At 38.7% G+C, this 16,298-nt stretch overlaps 1 protein-coding gene across 1 annotated transcript in view; it reads right to left on the bottom strand.

Annotated features, from left to right (window-relative positions):
• The window catches only part of ELP3 (elongator acetyltransferase complex subunit 3), a 102,401-nt gene that overhangs the window by 64,118 nt on the left and 21,985 nt on the right, over positions 1-16,298 (bottom strand). The window contains exon 8 of the mRNA XM_087717439.1: positions 4,900-5,061. Coding sequence (XP_087573565.1) covers positions 4,900-5,061 — 162 coding nt within the window. The remainder of the gene's footprint in view (positions 1-4,899; positions 5,062-16,298) is intronic.

The following is a 16,298-nucleotide window of genomic DNA, read 5'->3' as shown; positions in this document are numbered from 1 at the left end:
ATTTCTGATTAATACCAAAAATACAATTTGAGGGGGTTTCATCTGTCTATAGAACATTGTTCTAATAGTGTACTAGATCATCTAGGTCCATGATGGCGAACAGGTGGCACACAGAGCCCTCTCTGTGGGCCCGCCAGTCATCGCCCCAGCCCAGCTCCACCGCGCATGTATGCCTCCCACCAGCCAGCTGGTCCTCGGGTCTCTGCCATACATGTGAGGGGGCGGGGGGCATGTGGGGGAGTCAAGTCAGCTGGGGTCAGGAACTAATACACTACAGAAACCTCTGAAAATGTATGTTATTGCTGTTTTGAAAGCCTGCCAGAGTCAGAAAGTCAGTCAGTCAGCCCATTTTACTCAATCAGAAAAAATTCCACATCAGGGAATTTTTCGTACAGTTTTCTTTGAGCCATTTACCTTTTAATAGAAAACTAACCTACCTAAGAAATGCTTATAATTCCATATTGCAAGAAAAAAATTGGAAAGCGAAGGTGAAATATTTTAAAGGGAAAAGTTAGGAACAGTTAAGAACACTTCAAGGCTCATTCACATACTACATTTTTATAGACACTATTAAATGTTTGCAGATATGAATGCAAAACGAGATAACAAAAGTGTGAAGTTACTGATAATCGTAACTGGAATGTAGCAGCTGGCAGCCACTTTTTTTTGTTGAATATTCAATATCGAATTTGATTTCTGCAAGTACCATCTGGGCTAAATGCATATACAGATATTTGGCATCTCTCTCTCTCTCTCTCTCTCCCTCTCCCTCTCCCCCTCCCTCCCTCCCTCTCCCCCTCCCTCCCTATCTATCTATCTATCTATCTATCTATCTATCTATCTATCTATATATATATATATGTTTTTTTATTTGTGCTGATAAATTTGTGCCTTTATTTATTTATCAGCACAAATAAAAAAACACAAATATAACAAAGGCAACAGTAAAAATATTGGGTTTCTGTCGTGATGGACTCTTGTGATGAGCGATTGACAGAGAATGGAAGCAGTTAGCTTCCTCCCATAATTGGGGCATACCAGGGGTTGTGACTTTAAATATATATATATGTATGTATGTATGTATGTATGTATGTATGTATATGTATATGATGTATATGTATATGTATATGTATATATGTACACATCCATCCATCCATCCATCCATCTATCATCTATATATCATCTCTCTCTCTCTCTCTCTCTCTCTATCTATCTATCTATCTATCATCTATCATCTATCTATCATATTTCTATCTATCTATCTATCTATCTATCTATCTATCTATCTATGTATATGCATGCATGCATGCATGCGCGCGCACACACACACACACACAAACATACACACGTATATATGCTGGTCTTGTTGTAGTCTGGTCTTGTTGTATTTGGGTCTTTTCCCATGTAATATTGAGATTGTCTTGGCAATGTTTCGGCGAGGTCTCACTCGCCATCTTCAGGCTGGGTTTTAGCCTTAGTACTTCCCATTACAACACACCCTCCTCCCATGAAAGATGGAATATGTAGGTGTTTCAATTTTTCTGTAAAGTCAAAGAAGGACTAAGTTAAATAAATCTCTGCCCAAAGGAAATTCCAAAAAAACAGGGCAACATTTGATAAAGCACACTGCCTTGGATACAGAGTGTACAGGAATTGCTGTTGATTTCTTCACAGCATTTCCAAGTCTTTCCTGCATCCAAAGAGAACACCTGACATATGGAAAGCCAATCATTTGTGGTTTACTACAATAATCTGCCCATAAAAACTCTCATGAGAGCTTTAGATCTGGAAGCTTTCATTTTGGATGAATATGTAGCAGAATAAGTTTAATTTAGAATTACATACGATGACTAAAACTTTCTGCAGTCATAGTGTGGTATAAACCCAAACTTCTTTCAACTTTGAATCCTAGGCCCTAATATTCATAAGTCTATCAAATCCAGGATAGTCACTCATCTCAAAGGTAAACTTTGATGCACTTCCCTTTTTAAATATAGTCAATTGTACATATGAACCCCTTAAATCTGGTTCACTCCCCAAATTATCAGATCAGCACAATTCTTTTGCATTAATTTGGTTAAAAATCAGCAAATATTTGTTTACTGCTATTATTTATTCAAACTTATTTAAATCCACCCAATCCTAGTGGACCAGTTTTACTTGGCTGTACTTCTGCTGTACATCTGAGACAATTTCCACAAATACAGAAAGGGGGCAGGGAAAGTTAGCATAATGCCAGTATCAAAAATACATGCAGGGTTAAGGCTATGGACTGATGTAGATTTGCATTCTGCTCTCAGAATGTCTAATTCTGTTAACATCTAGCAAGCTGGAGCATGTCTCATCATTTAAGCATTTAAGTGAACATCTCTGGAGTCAGAAGGGTAAGCAGAGCTGAGCTTGGTGGGTGTTTAGATGGGGGACCTCCAGGAATACCAGGGCTGTCAATTAGACCTGTACCACTGCCAAGAAAACCTCATGGACATTTCAAGTACCAGGACTTGAGTTCATATGGAAAGAAAATAATTGCTACGCTAGAGAACATAATCTCTGGCCTAGTGCTGCCAAATGGCACAAATGACTTGTAAACTACTTGGGGATTCTCTCTCTCTCTCTCTCTCTCTCTCTCTCTCTCTCTCTCTCTCTCTCTCTCTCTCTCTCTCTCCATCTCCATCTCCATCTCCATCTCCATCTCCATCTCCATCTCTCTCCTTCCCTCCCTCCCTCCCCCCCCTCTCTCGTCTAACATAAACCTATTGCCAGTTAGATTTGCTTTCTGGCCAAAATATTAGTATTATTAGCATCAGAAAAGTTTTCTTTTCTCCTTGCCATTTATTTCAAACCATAATAAATCTCAATGACATTCATATATGCCAAGCCATAGCATAGACACCAAAGTAAGAAGTACTAAGGTTGCTGTGAAAAAAAAGTTGTAATAATCTGACTATTTTGGCTGCATCTTATATATTAAAACCCAATTTTTAATTAAGTTTGAAAGTTCAAACTGCCCAAAGAGCTGCTGATTCTGTTCTACAGAGGAATTATTGAGTGTGTCATCTACACCTCTATAACTGTCTGATTTGGCTCTGCAACCAAAGGAGACAGACACAGACTTCAACAGATAATTAGAACTGCAGAAAAAACAATTGCTACCAACCAACCTTCTATTGAGGACTTATATACTTCATGAGTCAAAAAAAGAGTCGTGAAAATATTTACAGACCCCTCGCATCCTGGACATAAATTGTTTCAACTCCTACTCTCAAAACAACGCCACTGCACACCAGAACAACTAGACACAAGGACAGTTTTTCCCCAAATGCCATCACTCTGCTAAACAACTAATCCCGGCAACACTGTCAAATTATCTACTAAGACTAATAATTGCTATTACTCTTCTTTTCCTTCCTAGTACCTATCTCTTCCCACTTTTGACTATAACCATGTTTCTTGTATCTTTAAAATTTATATTGTTTTATTTGTTTCCTATTGTTTATTTGATTGCTTATTAGTAACCTATGACAATCACTAAGTGTTGGATCTTATGATTCTTGATGAATGTATTGTATTTTATTTTTCTTTATGTACACTGAGAGCATATGCATGAAAGACAAATTCCTTGTGTGTCCAATCACATTTGGCCAATAAAGAATTCAATTCAATTCAATTCAATTCAATTCAATTCAATTCTATTCTATATATGCCAAACCATAACATAGACACCAAAGTAAGAAGCCCTAAAATTGCTGTGAAGAAGTTGCAATAATCTCACTATTTTGGCTGCATCTTATATATTAAAACCCAACTCTGCAAGTGTGTTTTTAAAGTTACCTCAGCCCTCAAGAAGCAATTAATTGGAAGCATTTCAGTTACTGCAATCTGTGAGATGAATTTCAGGTAGTCCTCAACTTACAAGAGTTTGTTTAGTGACAGTTCAAAGCTACAACAGCACTGAAAAAAGTGACATGATTTTTTTTTCACACTCACGACCGTTGCAGCATCCCCAAGATCATGTGATGGCTGGTTCATATTCATGACCATTGCAGTGTCCCAGGGTCATGTGATCACCTTTTGCGATCCTCTGAAGAGCAAAATCAATGGAGGAGCCAGATTCACTTAACAACCCGGTTAGTAATTTATCAACTGTAATGCTTCACTTAAAAACTGTAGCAAGTGAGGTTGTAAAGTGGGGCAAACTCACTTGACACACATCTCGCTTAACCACAGAAATGTTGGCCTCGATTGTAGTTGAGGACTACCTGCATATTTCACAGACTAGTATCATGAGTTGATGGCAGGATGGATGTGAGTGGCAAATCACTTGTTTGCCACTTGCTTCCCCATCATTCTCTTTAGTGCTCCAAGAAATTACCTATCACTTCAATTTATGGGGTAGGCACATTCCATACACAACACTGAGCTCCAAGCAATCACCATTTTTCACAGACTGTCAGCTATATGTCTCAAATACTTTCTTAGAAGTAAAGATAAAGGTATAATTTGTGTTGTAGTACACCGACTTCCTATTTATTTTTAATTTTAAAAAGGATAACAAAAATCAAAACAACCTGGTGGTCAAAAGAATATTGTAGGCATGCTAAGCAATGTGCCCACATTGCCTATCCCGCCTACATAATGCAAAATTCCAGCCAGGAATCTTGGAAGCAGGAAACACTGAAAATATAGCCATTTTTCCACAGATGATTCTGTTAGAGCCTCATTTCTAAATTTGTGTAATCTCCCTCTAAAAGCTTCTAATTCCCTTTTGTCTGAAATTGTATAGGGTTTCCTGCCTGAGCAGGGGGTCGAACTAGAAGACCTCCAAGGTCCCTTACAACTCTGTTATTATTCTCTTATTCCTTTTTACTTTTGTTTCCTCCCCCCCACCCCAAGTCTTACCTGTTAGTATCTCTGGCCACATCTTCATAAATGCTTTGTACTCCAATCTCCAGCCTTGTGCATCCATAGGACAACATGTCACTCAAATGCCGTTTTAGACAATAATCTGGCCTGGTCTCTATAGTAATCCCAATGCACTTTGTAAGGCTTCGCTCAGAGTATCTGTAGAAGGAAGTAATAGGCAAAGTGAGGTGAAAAAGAGCTGCAAATGAAATGGGTTAAGTTTAGTCAAGATTGTTCATGTTATGGTCCACAGGTTACATCTATCTAAGCTGGCACAGCTCATTACAATCACTGGCTTCGGAGAATATTTTAGCAAATCATTTTATGACAGCTATGACAATGGTGCATTCAGAACTGCCTCTAAATCTCTGCAGTCTGCCGCTGAAATATTGTGTAAACTAGGATCTTTTACTAAAAGATAGTCTGGAGCTGATCACACTTGTGATTATCCATTGCAGTGAAAAACTATGCTGCCTCATGTCATAATAGCTTTGGAGAAAAAGGACATTTGCTTGAATGTTTTCTCTTTTCAGGACACTATTTGCTTCAGACATGTTTCAACGCGAACTAGTTTTAAAGAAACGTTAATTCTACTTCCAATATTAGAAAACAAAGAAGTTTTTTCCTCCCTCTATGACACAGATGTCAAACTCGTGGCATCACATTGCAGTCACATGATGTATCACAACGGTTTTCTCTTTGCGGAACTCGGGGTGGGCGTGGCCTGCATGTGACACATCCAGGCCATACACCATCAGTTTGACACCTCTGCTCTATGAAAAGAACCAGAGAACAATGCCAGTGGGTTTCTGGTATTCACAAATGCAAGATTTTTTTCACAATTTTATGATAGACAAATCAACATGTGAATTGTCTTGAAAATGTTCCTGAAGCTCACCAAAGACTGGCGCATGTCCACTGTGCTTCAAATAACCGCAGCCTTGACTTCAGTGCACGCCTGTGCATCGTGTATTAGTATTTAATGGGACTGATTTGCAGATATATACAGATGAGCCACCTCATTCAAGGCTAGCACAAGAACTGGCTAGCCTCAAATGAAAACCTGTGAGTCTTGGTACTTAAATGTTTTTAAATGTTTTCGCATTTAAGGGAAATGCTGATCTGAAATATCTCAATGAGAAAAAGCAATCAATATTAGTCAACATTATTAGTGTGTAGATATTCTTTTATTTCAGTTAAAATTATCATTCTTTTATACTAGCTTTTTGGAGCAGTATTGCTTTATTAAAAATGGTTTTGGCTATTATTTCAGGTAGTTTGAGAATTGTGCCACAGGCTACTATGTCGCGAGGTAGCAACAAAAGGCTTGGAAAGGATATTCAGATGCTATGTCTATACTTCACAACTGTGAAGACAATGCTTTTCCCTGTGACAAAAGTGTGAAAGTTTGAGTTTGAAGGAAAAAAAAATAGTATTGAAAGAGCATTGACCCTTCTGAAATTTGTTGCTAGGGAATACAGTAACAAAGAAAACAAACAAATGGATCACAAAACAATAAATCAGTGTTGTCACTTGACATGCAAATGGTATGGCTCTATGATATTTTGGCACAGTATGTGAAGAACCAGTTCTCTTATCAAGTCCATCATGCTGAAAAAGGTGGAAGGAAATAAAAGAAGATGACAAAGGTGGATAGACTTGACTTATAGTGGTGATAGGTACTTACCGTAGCTGGGGCAACCTAAAGAACTAGATGATGATAGATGCTCCTGAAGAAGGTCTATCTAACAACCGATAAAGGTGTAAGGGTACGTGATCAATCAATTCCAGTGGATAAATAATTTTGCCTTGTATTTTATTACTTTCATTGGATTTTAATTCCTTCAGATTCAATTTGAATCTGGGAAGTAAAGTGGGGTACTGTTCATCAGCCTTTCCCAAGTTACTGAACTCTAGATGCTGCATCACAATCTGAAAAGGAATCCATTGCTCAATCTTGGAATCCACTGGAAGCAAAATCTAGCTCCTGTTGGAGAGACTATAATTATACTCTCTAGAGAATCCTTAAAAAAAACCTTGTTGCCTCTGGTCTGCCAACTTCCTGTAACTACTGTGAAGCTTTTACTTTCAGCCACATCCCACGCTGCAGGGAAGAAGTAGTTTTCAGAAGCCTATTTTCAATGAATGAATGAATGGTGGAACACAAATTTTCCACTGATGACTAATATATAGTGCACTGTTGCAAAACACAACCTGGCAAATAAAATCAAAGGTAATATATCTTGATTTTGAAGTAATCATTCTACTTTGAAGTTGTAGAAAAAGTATTTCAAAGAAGAAGAACACAATTAAATATAAAAAGAGATAGAAACTAGGTTATTAACTACATTTCCTAGTTGCAGGCAGGGGATCATATCCTCACTGCTAAAACTCTGCATTGCAGCAGCTACTGTTATTTGTCATAGCCATACTATGCAGCGAGTTAAATCTAGAAGTTATAGAAATGTATTTGTTGAGATCTAGATTAGATGATTGTAATATAACTTTGCATCATGTTCATCTGGTATGAATGCAACATATGTAGAAACATATAGATTAAGAACCCCTATATCCTATTAAGAAAAGTAATAGCTACTTTGAAGAAAATGGCCAAGCTCATTGGAAGATTCACAATGGAGGCAGGTCACCAGAATGGAACTTAGAAAAATATAGACAAAGCAGAGTTGCATAATCCACAATTTACCCATTCTACAAAGTGTATTCATAGACCAGTGGGGCAAGAAAGGTAAGACGCCAGAAGTCAATTCATGTTCCTACCAATGACCAGGATATGAAAATGCAAGTGACATAGCTTAGGAATCAGCCACGGCATGGGACGTCATCAGGGAATAAATCCAGCCATTTAGGTTCTTTGAACCTAAGAATGACCAAGTCCAACAATGACCAATGTTCCTTCCAGCACTGGGAATTTGGAAAGCTGCCAACCACCCATACCATTAAGAAGCTGCCTAGTGCTCAATGAACCTATTCTAAATAAGTAGCAATTAAAGTGTATCCAGTCAATACTGAATATCAACAATCACTTACAAAAAGGACATTCAGTGATATGATATTATTAGAGGGAAGAGGAATATTCTTGGCCCTTTCTGGAATTGTTCTGCAGATGTTTTAAATGTGGCCTGTTATTTTTCTTTTATTTATTATAGTGATATGCCCATCCATCTCACAAGAAGTGAATCTGGATGGCATACTGCAAAACAAATCATAAAACAATAAACGTGCCAAACCCAGTCATATTAAACAAGTTAGAAAAAGGAGGACACACAAGAGATCTTACTGGGTCCCTGAAACCTCCAAGCAAGATGACAAACCAAGGTCTTGAGGGACTTCTGAAAAATAAGGGCATATGTAGCTGACTTCACTTCAGAGTGTAGAATGGTTTAGAAGGAGACAGGCAAACAATGCATCTGACAGAATGGAGAAGTAATATGTGTTGTTTCAGAAGCACACATGCCTGTGCCACTGCATTTTGCACAAGTGGAAACTTCCAGATATTCTTCCATTGCAGCCCCACATAAAGCACATTACAATACTCCAGTCAGAAGGTGGCTACAGAAGGAATAACTGTCAGCAGAGCCACCCGGTCCAAGAATCTGTGTAACTGATGCATAAATGAAACAGTGCAAATGCCCTCCTAGTCATGACTGCCATCTGCTCTTCTAGGAGTTGTGAGGTCAGGAGGACCCACAAATAGCATATTGGGTCTTTCTGGAGCCAAATAACCCCATCCAGCACTGAAGATGGTGTTACATATAAACTGTTAACATGCCAGGTTTTTATGTTTAGATATATGGGGAGAGAGAAAGAGATATGGAAACTTGCAGTACTGACAGTTGATGGTTTTACCATCGAATGTCATTTGCCTGGTCCAAGGGATGGAAAATGGGTGTTCAGATCGTTATGTCTACTCCCACAACATTTTCCTCTATAATTGTTCATTTTGACTTTTAATCTTTCTGTACTTCAATCAATGCCATCCTTGTGAGTTTAGCAATGTATTCTTAAGGCTTGTAGGAGATAATTCAAACATTGTATTACGGCCCACACATATATATACCATGTTTCCCTGAAAATAAGACAGGGTCTTATTTTCTTTTGACCCCAAAATAAGCGCTTGGCCTTATTTTCGGAGAGGTTTTATTATTTTTGAGGTGCAGGAGGCAGCGAGCATAATCACCTTATGGCTGCTGCTGTGTGGCAATATTTTCAGGGAGGGCTTATTTTCGGGGGGGGAGCTTATTTTAGCGCATGCGCTCAAAAGCTTGATTGGGCTTATTTTCAGGGAAACAGAGTATAATTTTTAGGGCATCTGACTCCCAACAAGTCTGGGAGGTCTTATGCCACAAAGGATTTTATAGATGAAACCAGTATCTTAAATTGCATTTGGAAGCCAATCAGTAACTAGAGCAGCTTGCAGAACAATGATGTCACATGGCCATAACAAGAAATCCATCACCGTACCACTGTATTCTGGAGTACCTGTAGATTCTGGGCAGTCTTCAAAGGCAGCCCAATAGAAAGCCCATTAAGCAATCAGTTTGTGAGCTAACTAAGATGAATGACTGAAATGCTTCTTGGTTCCTGGAAAGAATGTAACTGGTGCAAAGGCACTCCTGATCATAGCTGCCACCTGCTCTTTACTGTAGATGTAATGAGGTGCAATGAATCCATAAGGATTCTCCAAACTGCACATCAGTCTTGAATAAGAAACTGCAATTCATTTCAAGACCAAAGACTGAAGATCCCAGAGCCAGGCCTCCAAAATATCTACAGCCACTCAATCTTGTCAGGATTGGACCAGAGTGTATTCCTCCTCATCAGACCTACACAGTCTTCAGATACTAGGGCCTTGACAGCATCACCTTGTCGGCCTGGAATTGAGATGTATAATTGAATATCATCGGATATCTTTCTCATATTTTCTGTAATATAGCCTGAATTCTTTCATAAGAATAGCCAACTCTGAACCATAGTCAATTCTTCAAGGACCGCCCCCCCCAATACACACACATTAATAGGATTATTGAATAAACTATAGCACATTAGAAATCTTATTGTAGAGACTGGGCTATCATTTGGCTGCTTTCAACAAACAGCTCTTCGGCTACCATCTGTTAGCAAAACAATTCTTGCTTCTGAATTACTTACTTACAAATAATCTCTTCCCTTCCAGGGCACATTTTATTGCTTTTTTTTAATTATAGGAATGCTTTTGTGAGTTCAGATTCATTACAATGTTTTATTATATCTTAATATTTTTACCTTTAGGGTTATTTTAATAAGCAGTTTGGAAACACTTTTCAAATAAATAAAATTCACTCCCTATAACTAATGTCGGAGGACATTAACATGCAATTTAAAGGGATAGATCATGAACCAGTCAGCATTTCAGGCAAAGTTGGGTGAAGCAGAACTTGTTCTATTATGGTCTAAGTAAGCCAAACTTTAAATGGCTTGAATTTTTTTTATTTTTGGGTAGAAGAGAATCAGAAAGAGAAGCCACAAAAGCTTATTTGGCACGTAGGAAGGAAATTTCAAACTCAGACTTACACGGTTGCATGCAAGCTTTACAAAACAAATTGTTAATTACAAGTTGGATTTTTTTAAAAATGATACAAAGATATTGTGTGTGTATTTCATACATTTCTTATCTCTCAAATAATCGCAGTTGCCATGAAACAACTGCAAAACTCTATGTTAAGGAAAGGATTTTATGCTAAGGTGGGGCTATTATTTTCTAAGTATATTTCCTCCTACTGTTGTTCTACTTGCTTTAGCTTTTATAGATTCTAGTATATGCAGATGTGCAAATCATACATGTAAGAAATAGTAGACAAGTATTCCATAAATAGAAATTTATGGAATACTTGTCTTTCAAACATTTGTTTAAAATAAACACAAACTCATCCCCTTCCTTTATTTTTTATTTTTTCACCATTATACATAACTGTGTAGTGTTTCACTCCATTTTTATATTAAATACAAAATGAGCTATGATTCATAGCAAAGACTTTTCACCACTAAGAAAATACAGAGGTTCACACCTGCAAAATATTTGTATTCTCTCTTCTAGCTTCATTATAGATGAATGTTTTCAAGAGCTTGCTTTAATGGTCTCTGTTCAGTCACCCTGTGAGGCAAGTTCCAGAATATTCTAGATGAGACCAGGAGATGTAATCAGGCAGGACTGAATCCATGGCGTGTGCGCCTTCAGGCTGCACTTTTTTCTGATTTATAATACTGTAGATACTCCAATATTTTTTTTAAAGGCTCATACTAAACAACGTTATGTTAGCTACATTATAAAGGCCGATCTTGCTTAACAACTTACCCTGCTTAGCAATTGTTCAAAGGTATGATGACGCTGGAAAGGTAACTTTATGACCAATTCTCTCATTTACGATCATCAAGGCTTCCCCATGGTCACAACCAACATTTGGACACATCTCAACCCGCAGGAATTTACAATCATGGCAGCTTCCTATGGTCACATGATTGCTATTTCCATGCTTCACATCTGGCTTCAGAGAAGAAGTCAATGCAGAAGGCAGCAGTAAATTCCCAAGTCATGGGTCATGTGAGGCCTTCCTTAATGACCCATGACTCACTTAACAACCAAATGGGAAATTACCTCATTATGTGGGTCATATTGTATGCCAGTATGTCAAACTCAGGGCGTCACAGTGGCATCATCAGGGTTGACTCAGCCTTCCATCCTTCCGAGGTGGGTAAAATGAGGACCCAGATTGTTGGGGGCAATATGCTGACTCTCTGTAAACCGCTTAGAGAGGCCTGAAAGGCCTATGAAGCGGTATATAAGTCTACTGCTATTGCTATTGCTATCACGTGATGGGAGTTTTTCCCCCTTTGCTAAACCAGGCATGGGTGTGGCCAGCGGGTGATGCATCTGGACTGCGGGCCAGGAGTTTGACAGCCCTGCTATATGCTGTGGCATATGAGGTCCAAGAAACAGCCAGCCTGGTGTTAGCTGGATCAGGAGGAATGTTAATTATTTTTAGCACCTCCTTTCACTCCCAAAAGATGTTTGGTCTAGATCAGGGCTGTCAAACTCCTGGCCCACAGGCCAGATGTGTCACATGCTGGCCATGCCCACGCCCGATTTAGCAAAGGGGGAAAAAGTACTGATACATCACATGACACCGCCGTGATGACGTGAGTTTGACACCCCTGATCTAGATGATAAAGTATATGGCCACTAACTTTAGTAGAAATTATGTATAATTTTTAAACATTCCTTATAATGTGAGAGCAACCCATAGCGGCTTTCATAAAGAAATGGACACATGAATGTTAGCTTCCTGGAGCCTAACACAGAAATAAAACATTGTTAGCCTGGAACATCTGCAGAGTTGTCCTATCTTGTTAGCAAGATAATTAAGAAATAATCACACCCTAGTGTATTAGTAAAGTAAAATATTTTGCTAACTATCCACTTATCAAAAAGCCTTTTCTCTAATGTTTTAATAAATCTAATTAAATATGACTTTGGGAGAATCTTGTTTTCTGTTGCTATATTGTGATTGAAGTACCATATTTTTTGGAGTATAAGTCGCACTGGAGTATAAGATGCACCAAGATTTTGAAGAGGAAAACAAGAAAAAAATAGTTTTTGCCCTCCCTGATCCTCAGGAACACTCTGCAGTCCTCTCAAACCCTCTACACATCCCATTTTTGCAAAAAGCGGACCCGTTTTTGGCCTCCCAAACCCCCCACTTTTTTCCCTCCGCAGCCCCCAGGACCACTCTCCACACCTCCCAAGCCCTCTGTGCACCCTGCTTTTTTGCAAAAAATGGGCCCCTTTTTGGCAAAACCGGGACGTGCAGGGCGGGTTTTCAGGAGGCCAAAAATGGCCATATTTGGTGTATAAGACGCACTGACATTTCCACCCTCTTTTAGGGAATGGCAGCGGTGGGTTCCTGCCAGTTCTAACCTCTTCTATAGAAGAGATTCCACAAATCTACAGTGCCATTTAGAACTGGTTCCAGCTCCCTCCCCCCGCCAGTCTGCACATCATCAAGATGAAGAGCGAGAGGAGGAATTCTGGAAGTTGAAGTGCACAAGTCTTAAAGCTGTCAGGTTTGAACACCCCTGGGCTTTTTTTCTAAATAATTAGGGGTGAGAGTATCTTGTAACTTGACAGCTTTAAGACTTGCATACTTCAACGCCAGAGTTCCTGAGCCAACATGACTGGAGGAGGAATTCTGGGAGTTGAAGTCCACAAGTTTTAAAGCTGTCAAGTTTGAACACCCCAGGGTTTTTTTTTCTAAAGGGTTAGGGGTGCAAGGGTCTTGTAACCTTACAGCTTTAAGACTTGCGTGCTTCAAATGCCAGAGTTTCTGAGTTAACATTTTGGTTGCTAAGCAAGAGTGTTGTTATGTGAGTTTCACCACATTTTACAAATTGGCCATGCCCACCCAGTCACATGGCTGGCAAGCCACTCCTACCTGGTCACATGGCCGGCAAGCCACTCCCACCCAGTCAAATGGCCAGCAAGCCACTCCCACAAAGCAGGCCACATCTACAGAAGAGGTTCTAAAAATTTTGAAACCCACCACTGGGGGAGGGGGGGAGTGTGCCTTATACTCTGAAAAGTACGGTATATAAAGTAAGCATTGGGAATGAAAGAAAAGAGAAAATAAATCACTGGCCTCTTGATTGAAACAGTTATAACAAAATGTTATTATTTTTCTTACTTAAAGATAGTCAGGATAAAAGAATACAATGGCTACAACTTCATCAATCAAATTTTAAAAACGTTTATCTGTTACTATATAAAACTGACTCCAATGTAACTGAGGAAAAAACAAATCAATTCTTATGTAATATTGCTCACACATGATCAAACTTCCTCTCTAGCTGTACCTTTATTTCTTCAGGAAATAACAGATCCTATTAAAATCATAAAAAGAAGAAAAGCTCCAGTCCTCATGGCTACTCCATTGAGTAGTATATAATACATATTGATTTTTTTTGCCTGTTTCCTGGCATCCATTTTTTACTCATTATATTGGAAAATTCATCTTCTAATACTTCTTCATACAGGATATGTACTTTCTCTTCCCATAGTCATCATACTTCTTCCTCTTGTTTCTTTCACTGCTTTTTCTTTCATTCCCATTTTTTGCCAAGATATTTCATGCATTAATTCATGTGGGAAAATTGAAAATTATCTCACAAGACAATGAAAAAATGTAAGATTCACACTCAGGAAACATTTAAAATATTATTTAATATTAATCTTGCATTCATCCAAATAAATGCTCATCTCTCTACTGAGTTTCATTTAACAAGAGAGATATTTGTTTTACTCAGGGAGAGAAACAGATCTGAGCTTGTATCTGAGTTTGGTATTTCCAAAAAAGGAGAATTAAGATTTTGTTTACTTATCTATTCTCCAGAATTTTGGGAGAATTCATGGAACAAACTAAGACTAATCCATTATATTGTGGGAAACATCTCCCTCAATCTATCTTAAACTGTAAACAAATGTAGACACGATTTGAACATGTTATATTTGTGCTCCTCTCCCACAGACTTTTAACTACTTTATGTGATGAAACCTTCTTGAAAACATCCATCACTCCATTCATCTCTAATCTGCCAAAAACTTCCGGACTTTTACAATATTTTGTTAAATTGAACTGTTCCTAAAATATTTTATTATTTATTTATATTTATTGGCACACAGTTCCTGTGGACTCATATGCTTTCTGAATTTTCTCAGAGTCAATGGAACTACTACTTTTTCTAGGGTTCCTTTGTTTTAAACTGAAAACAGAGGTATAATAGAAACCTTGTAGAATTGAGATGGATATAACCATCTCTGGAGTCATCCACTGAATTCTAGTGGGAGTAACCAGATATGATATTGAACTCTTCTGAAATTTCAAAGTTGAGGAAATAGTACTGGGCACAAATGCACCACCAAGAAAGTTCTCAGATAATTTATGTTTTCAGGAAATTTAACAACCCCTCCTTGTCACCTAATATAGTTCATATTAATGAAAGACATAAAATGCCCATGAGGAAATCAAATTCTTTTAAATACTGTTTTTAGAAAAATCATATGATAAATTAGTCTATTACAGTGTATCATATTTATTTAGAAGGATGCAATGGTGGGATTCAAATAATTTAACAACCAGTTCTCTGTCCTAATGACCAGGTGGGTAGGCGGGGCTTAGTGGTCATGAGACCGTGTGGGCGTGGCCAACTCAACATTATTCAGGTCGATGGGCACTTTGCCTTAGCTGTTACAATGTAATAAGGGTTAACCGGAGAGGCAGTTTCTGTAAGCAGGGCAATAAAGATTAAGTTAGAAACAACAGCAGAATGTTTCCTTCCTGCCTTCCTTACAGGATTAGCCCTGTAAAGCAGAAACAAAAACAAAAGAAGATTTCTTCCAACAACCAGTTCTCTGAACCTCTTAGAAAGTTAAGAACCGGTTCTCCCGAATAGGTGCGAACTGGCTGAATCCCACCACTGGAAGGATGTGACTGGGATCCACCATTCATAAAATGATGAGTAGCTTTGTTTGGAGATAGCAATAGCAATAGCAGTTAGACTTATATACCGCTTCATAGGGCTTTCAGCCCTCTCTAAGCGGTTTACAGAGTCAGCATATTGCCCCCAGCAATCCGGGTCCTCATTTTACCCACCTCGGAAGGATGGAAGGCTGAGTCAACCTTGAGCCGGTGAGATTTGAACAGCCAAACTGCAGAACTGCAGTCAGCTGAAATAGCCTGCAGTGCTGCATTTAACCACTGCGCCGCCTGAGATGTACAGTATATATCTGTTCTCCATGTCCAAAGTGAATATGAGTGATTTGAAGCAGCGGTCTTCAACCCCTGAGCTGCAGCCTGGAACTGGGCCATGGCCTGTTGGGAACTGGATCACACAAGCCATAGGCAAGCACACGAAGCTTCATTTGTCCAAGCAGTGTATGCACGTTAAATCATCCCTTATCCCCACCCCTCAACACTGGTACACAGAGCCAGAAAGGTTGGGGATCGCTGATCTAAAGCATACTGGAGTTTGGAAAGAATGGTTAAATTTACTATTTTGCTTTCTGATAATTTTTTTTAACTGTTAGGTATTAACTTTGTGAAGAGGTTAGATCAGGTTAACTCAATTTGTACATCATCCTGGAAGAAACTCTTCATGGTTTCCCACTTCCAAGAAAAGAAAAAGACTGAAGCCAGGAGGCACTGCTTTTCAATGCCATTGCTTCAGAACAGACTTACCACAGAGTTCAGAGTAGCCTCTTTCTTGATGACTTTCAGAATGTTAAAGATGCAAAGTGTTTCCTGGTCTGTTAAATGAACTTTATCATCTTTGCCATCTTTTATTGTTTA

Source organism: Thamnophis sirtalis, unplaced genomic scaffold (assembly GCF_051295495.1).
Source record: "Thamnophis sirtalis isolate CommonGarterSnake01/CBP01778 unplaced genomic scaffold, rThaSir2_p1.2 scaffold_6, whole genome shotgun sequence".
Taxonomy (NCBI): Eukaryota; Metazoa; Chordata; class Lepidosauria; order Squamata; family Natricidae; genus Thamnophis; species Thamnophis sirtalis.
The sequence above is the reverse complement of the archived record's forward strand: the minus strand, read 5'-3'. Positions and strand labels throughout refer to the sequence as shown.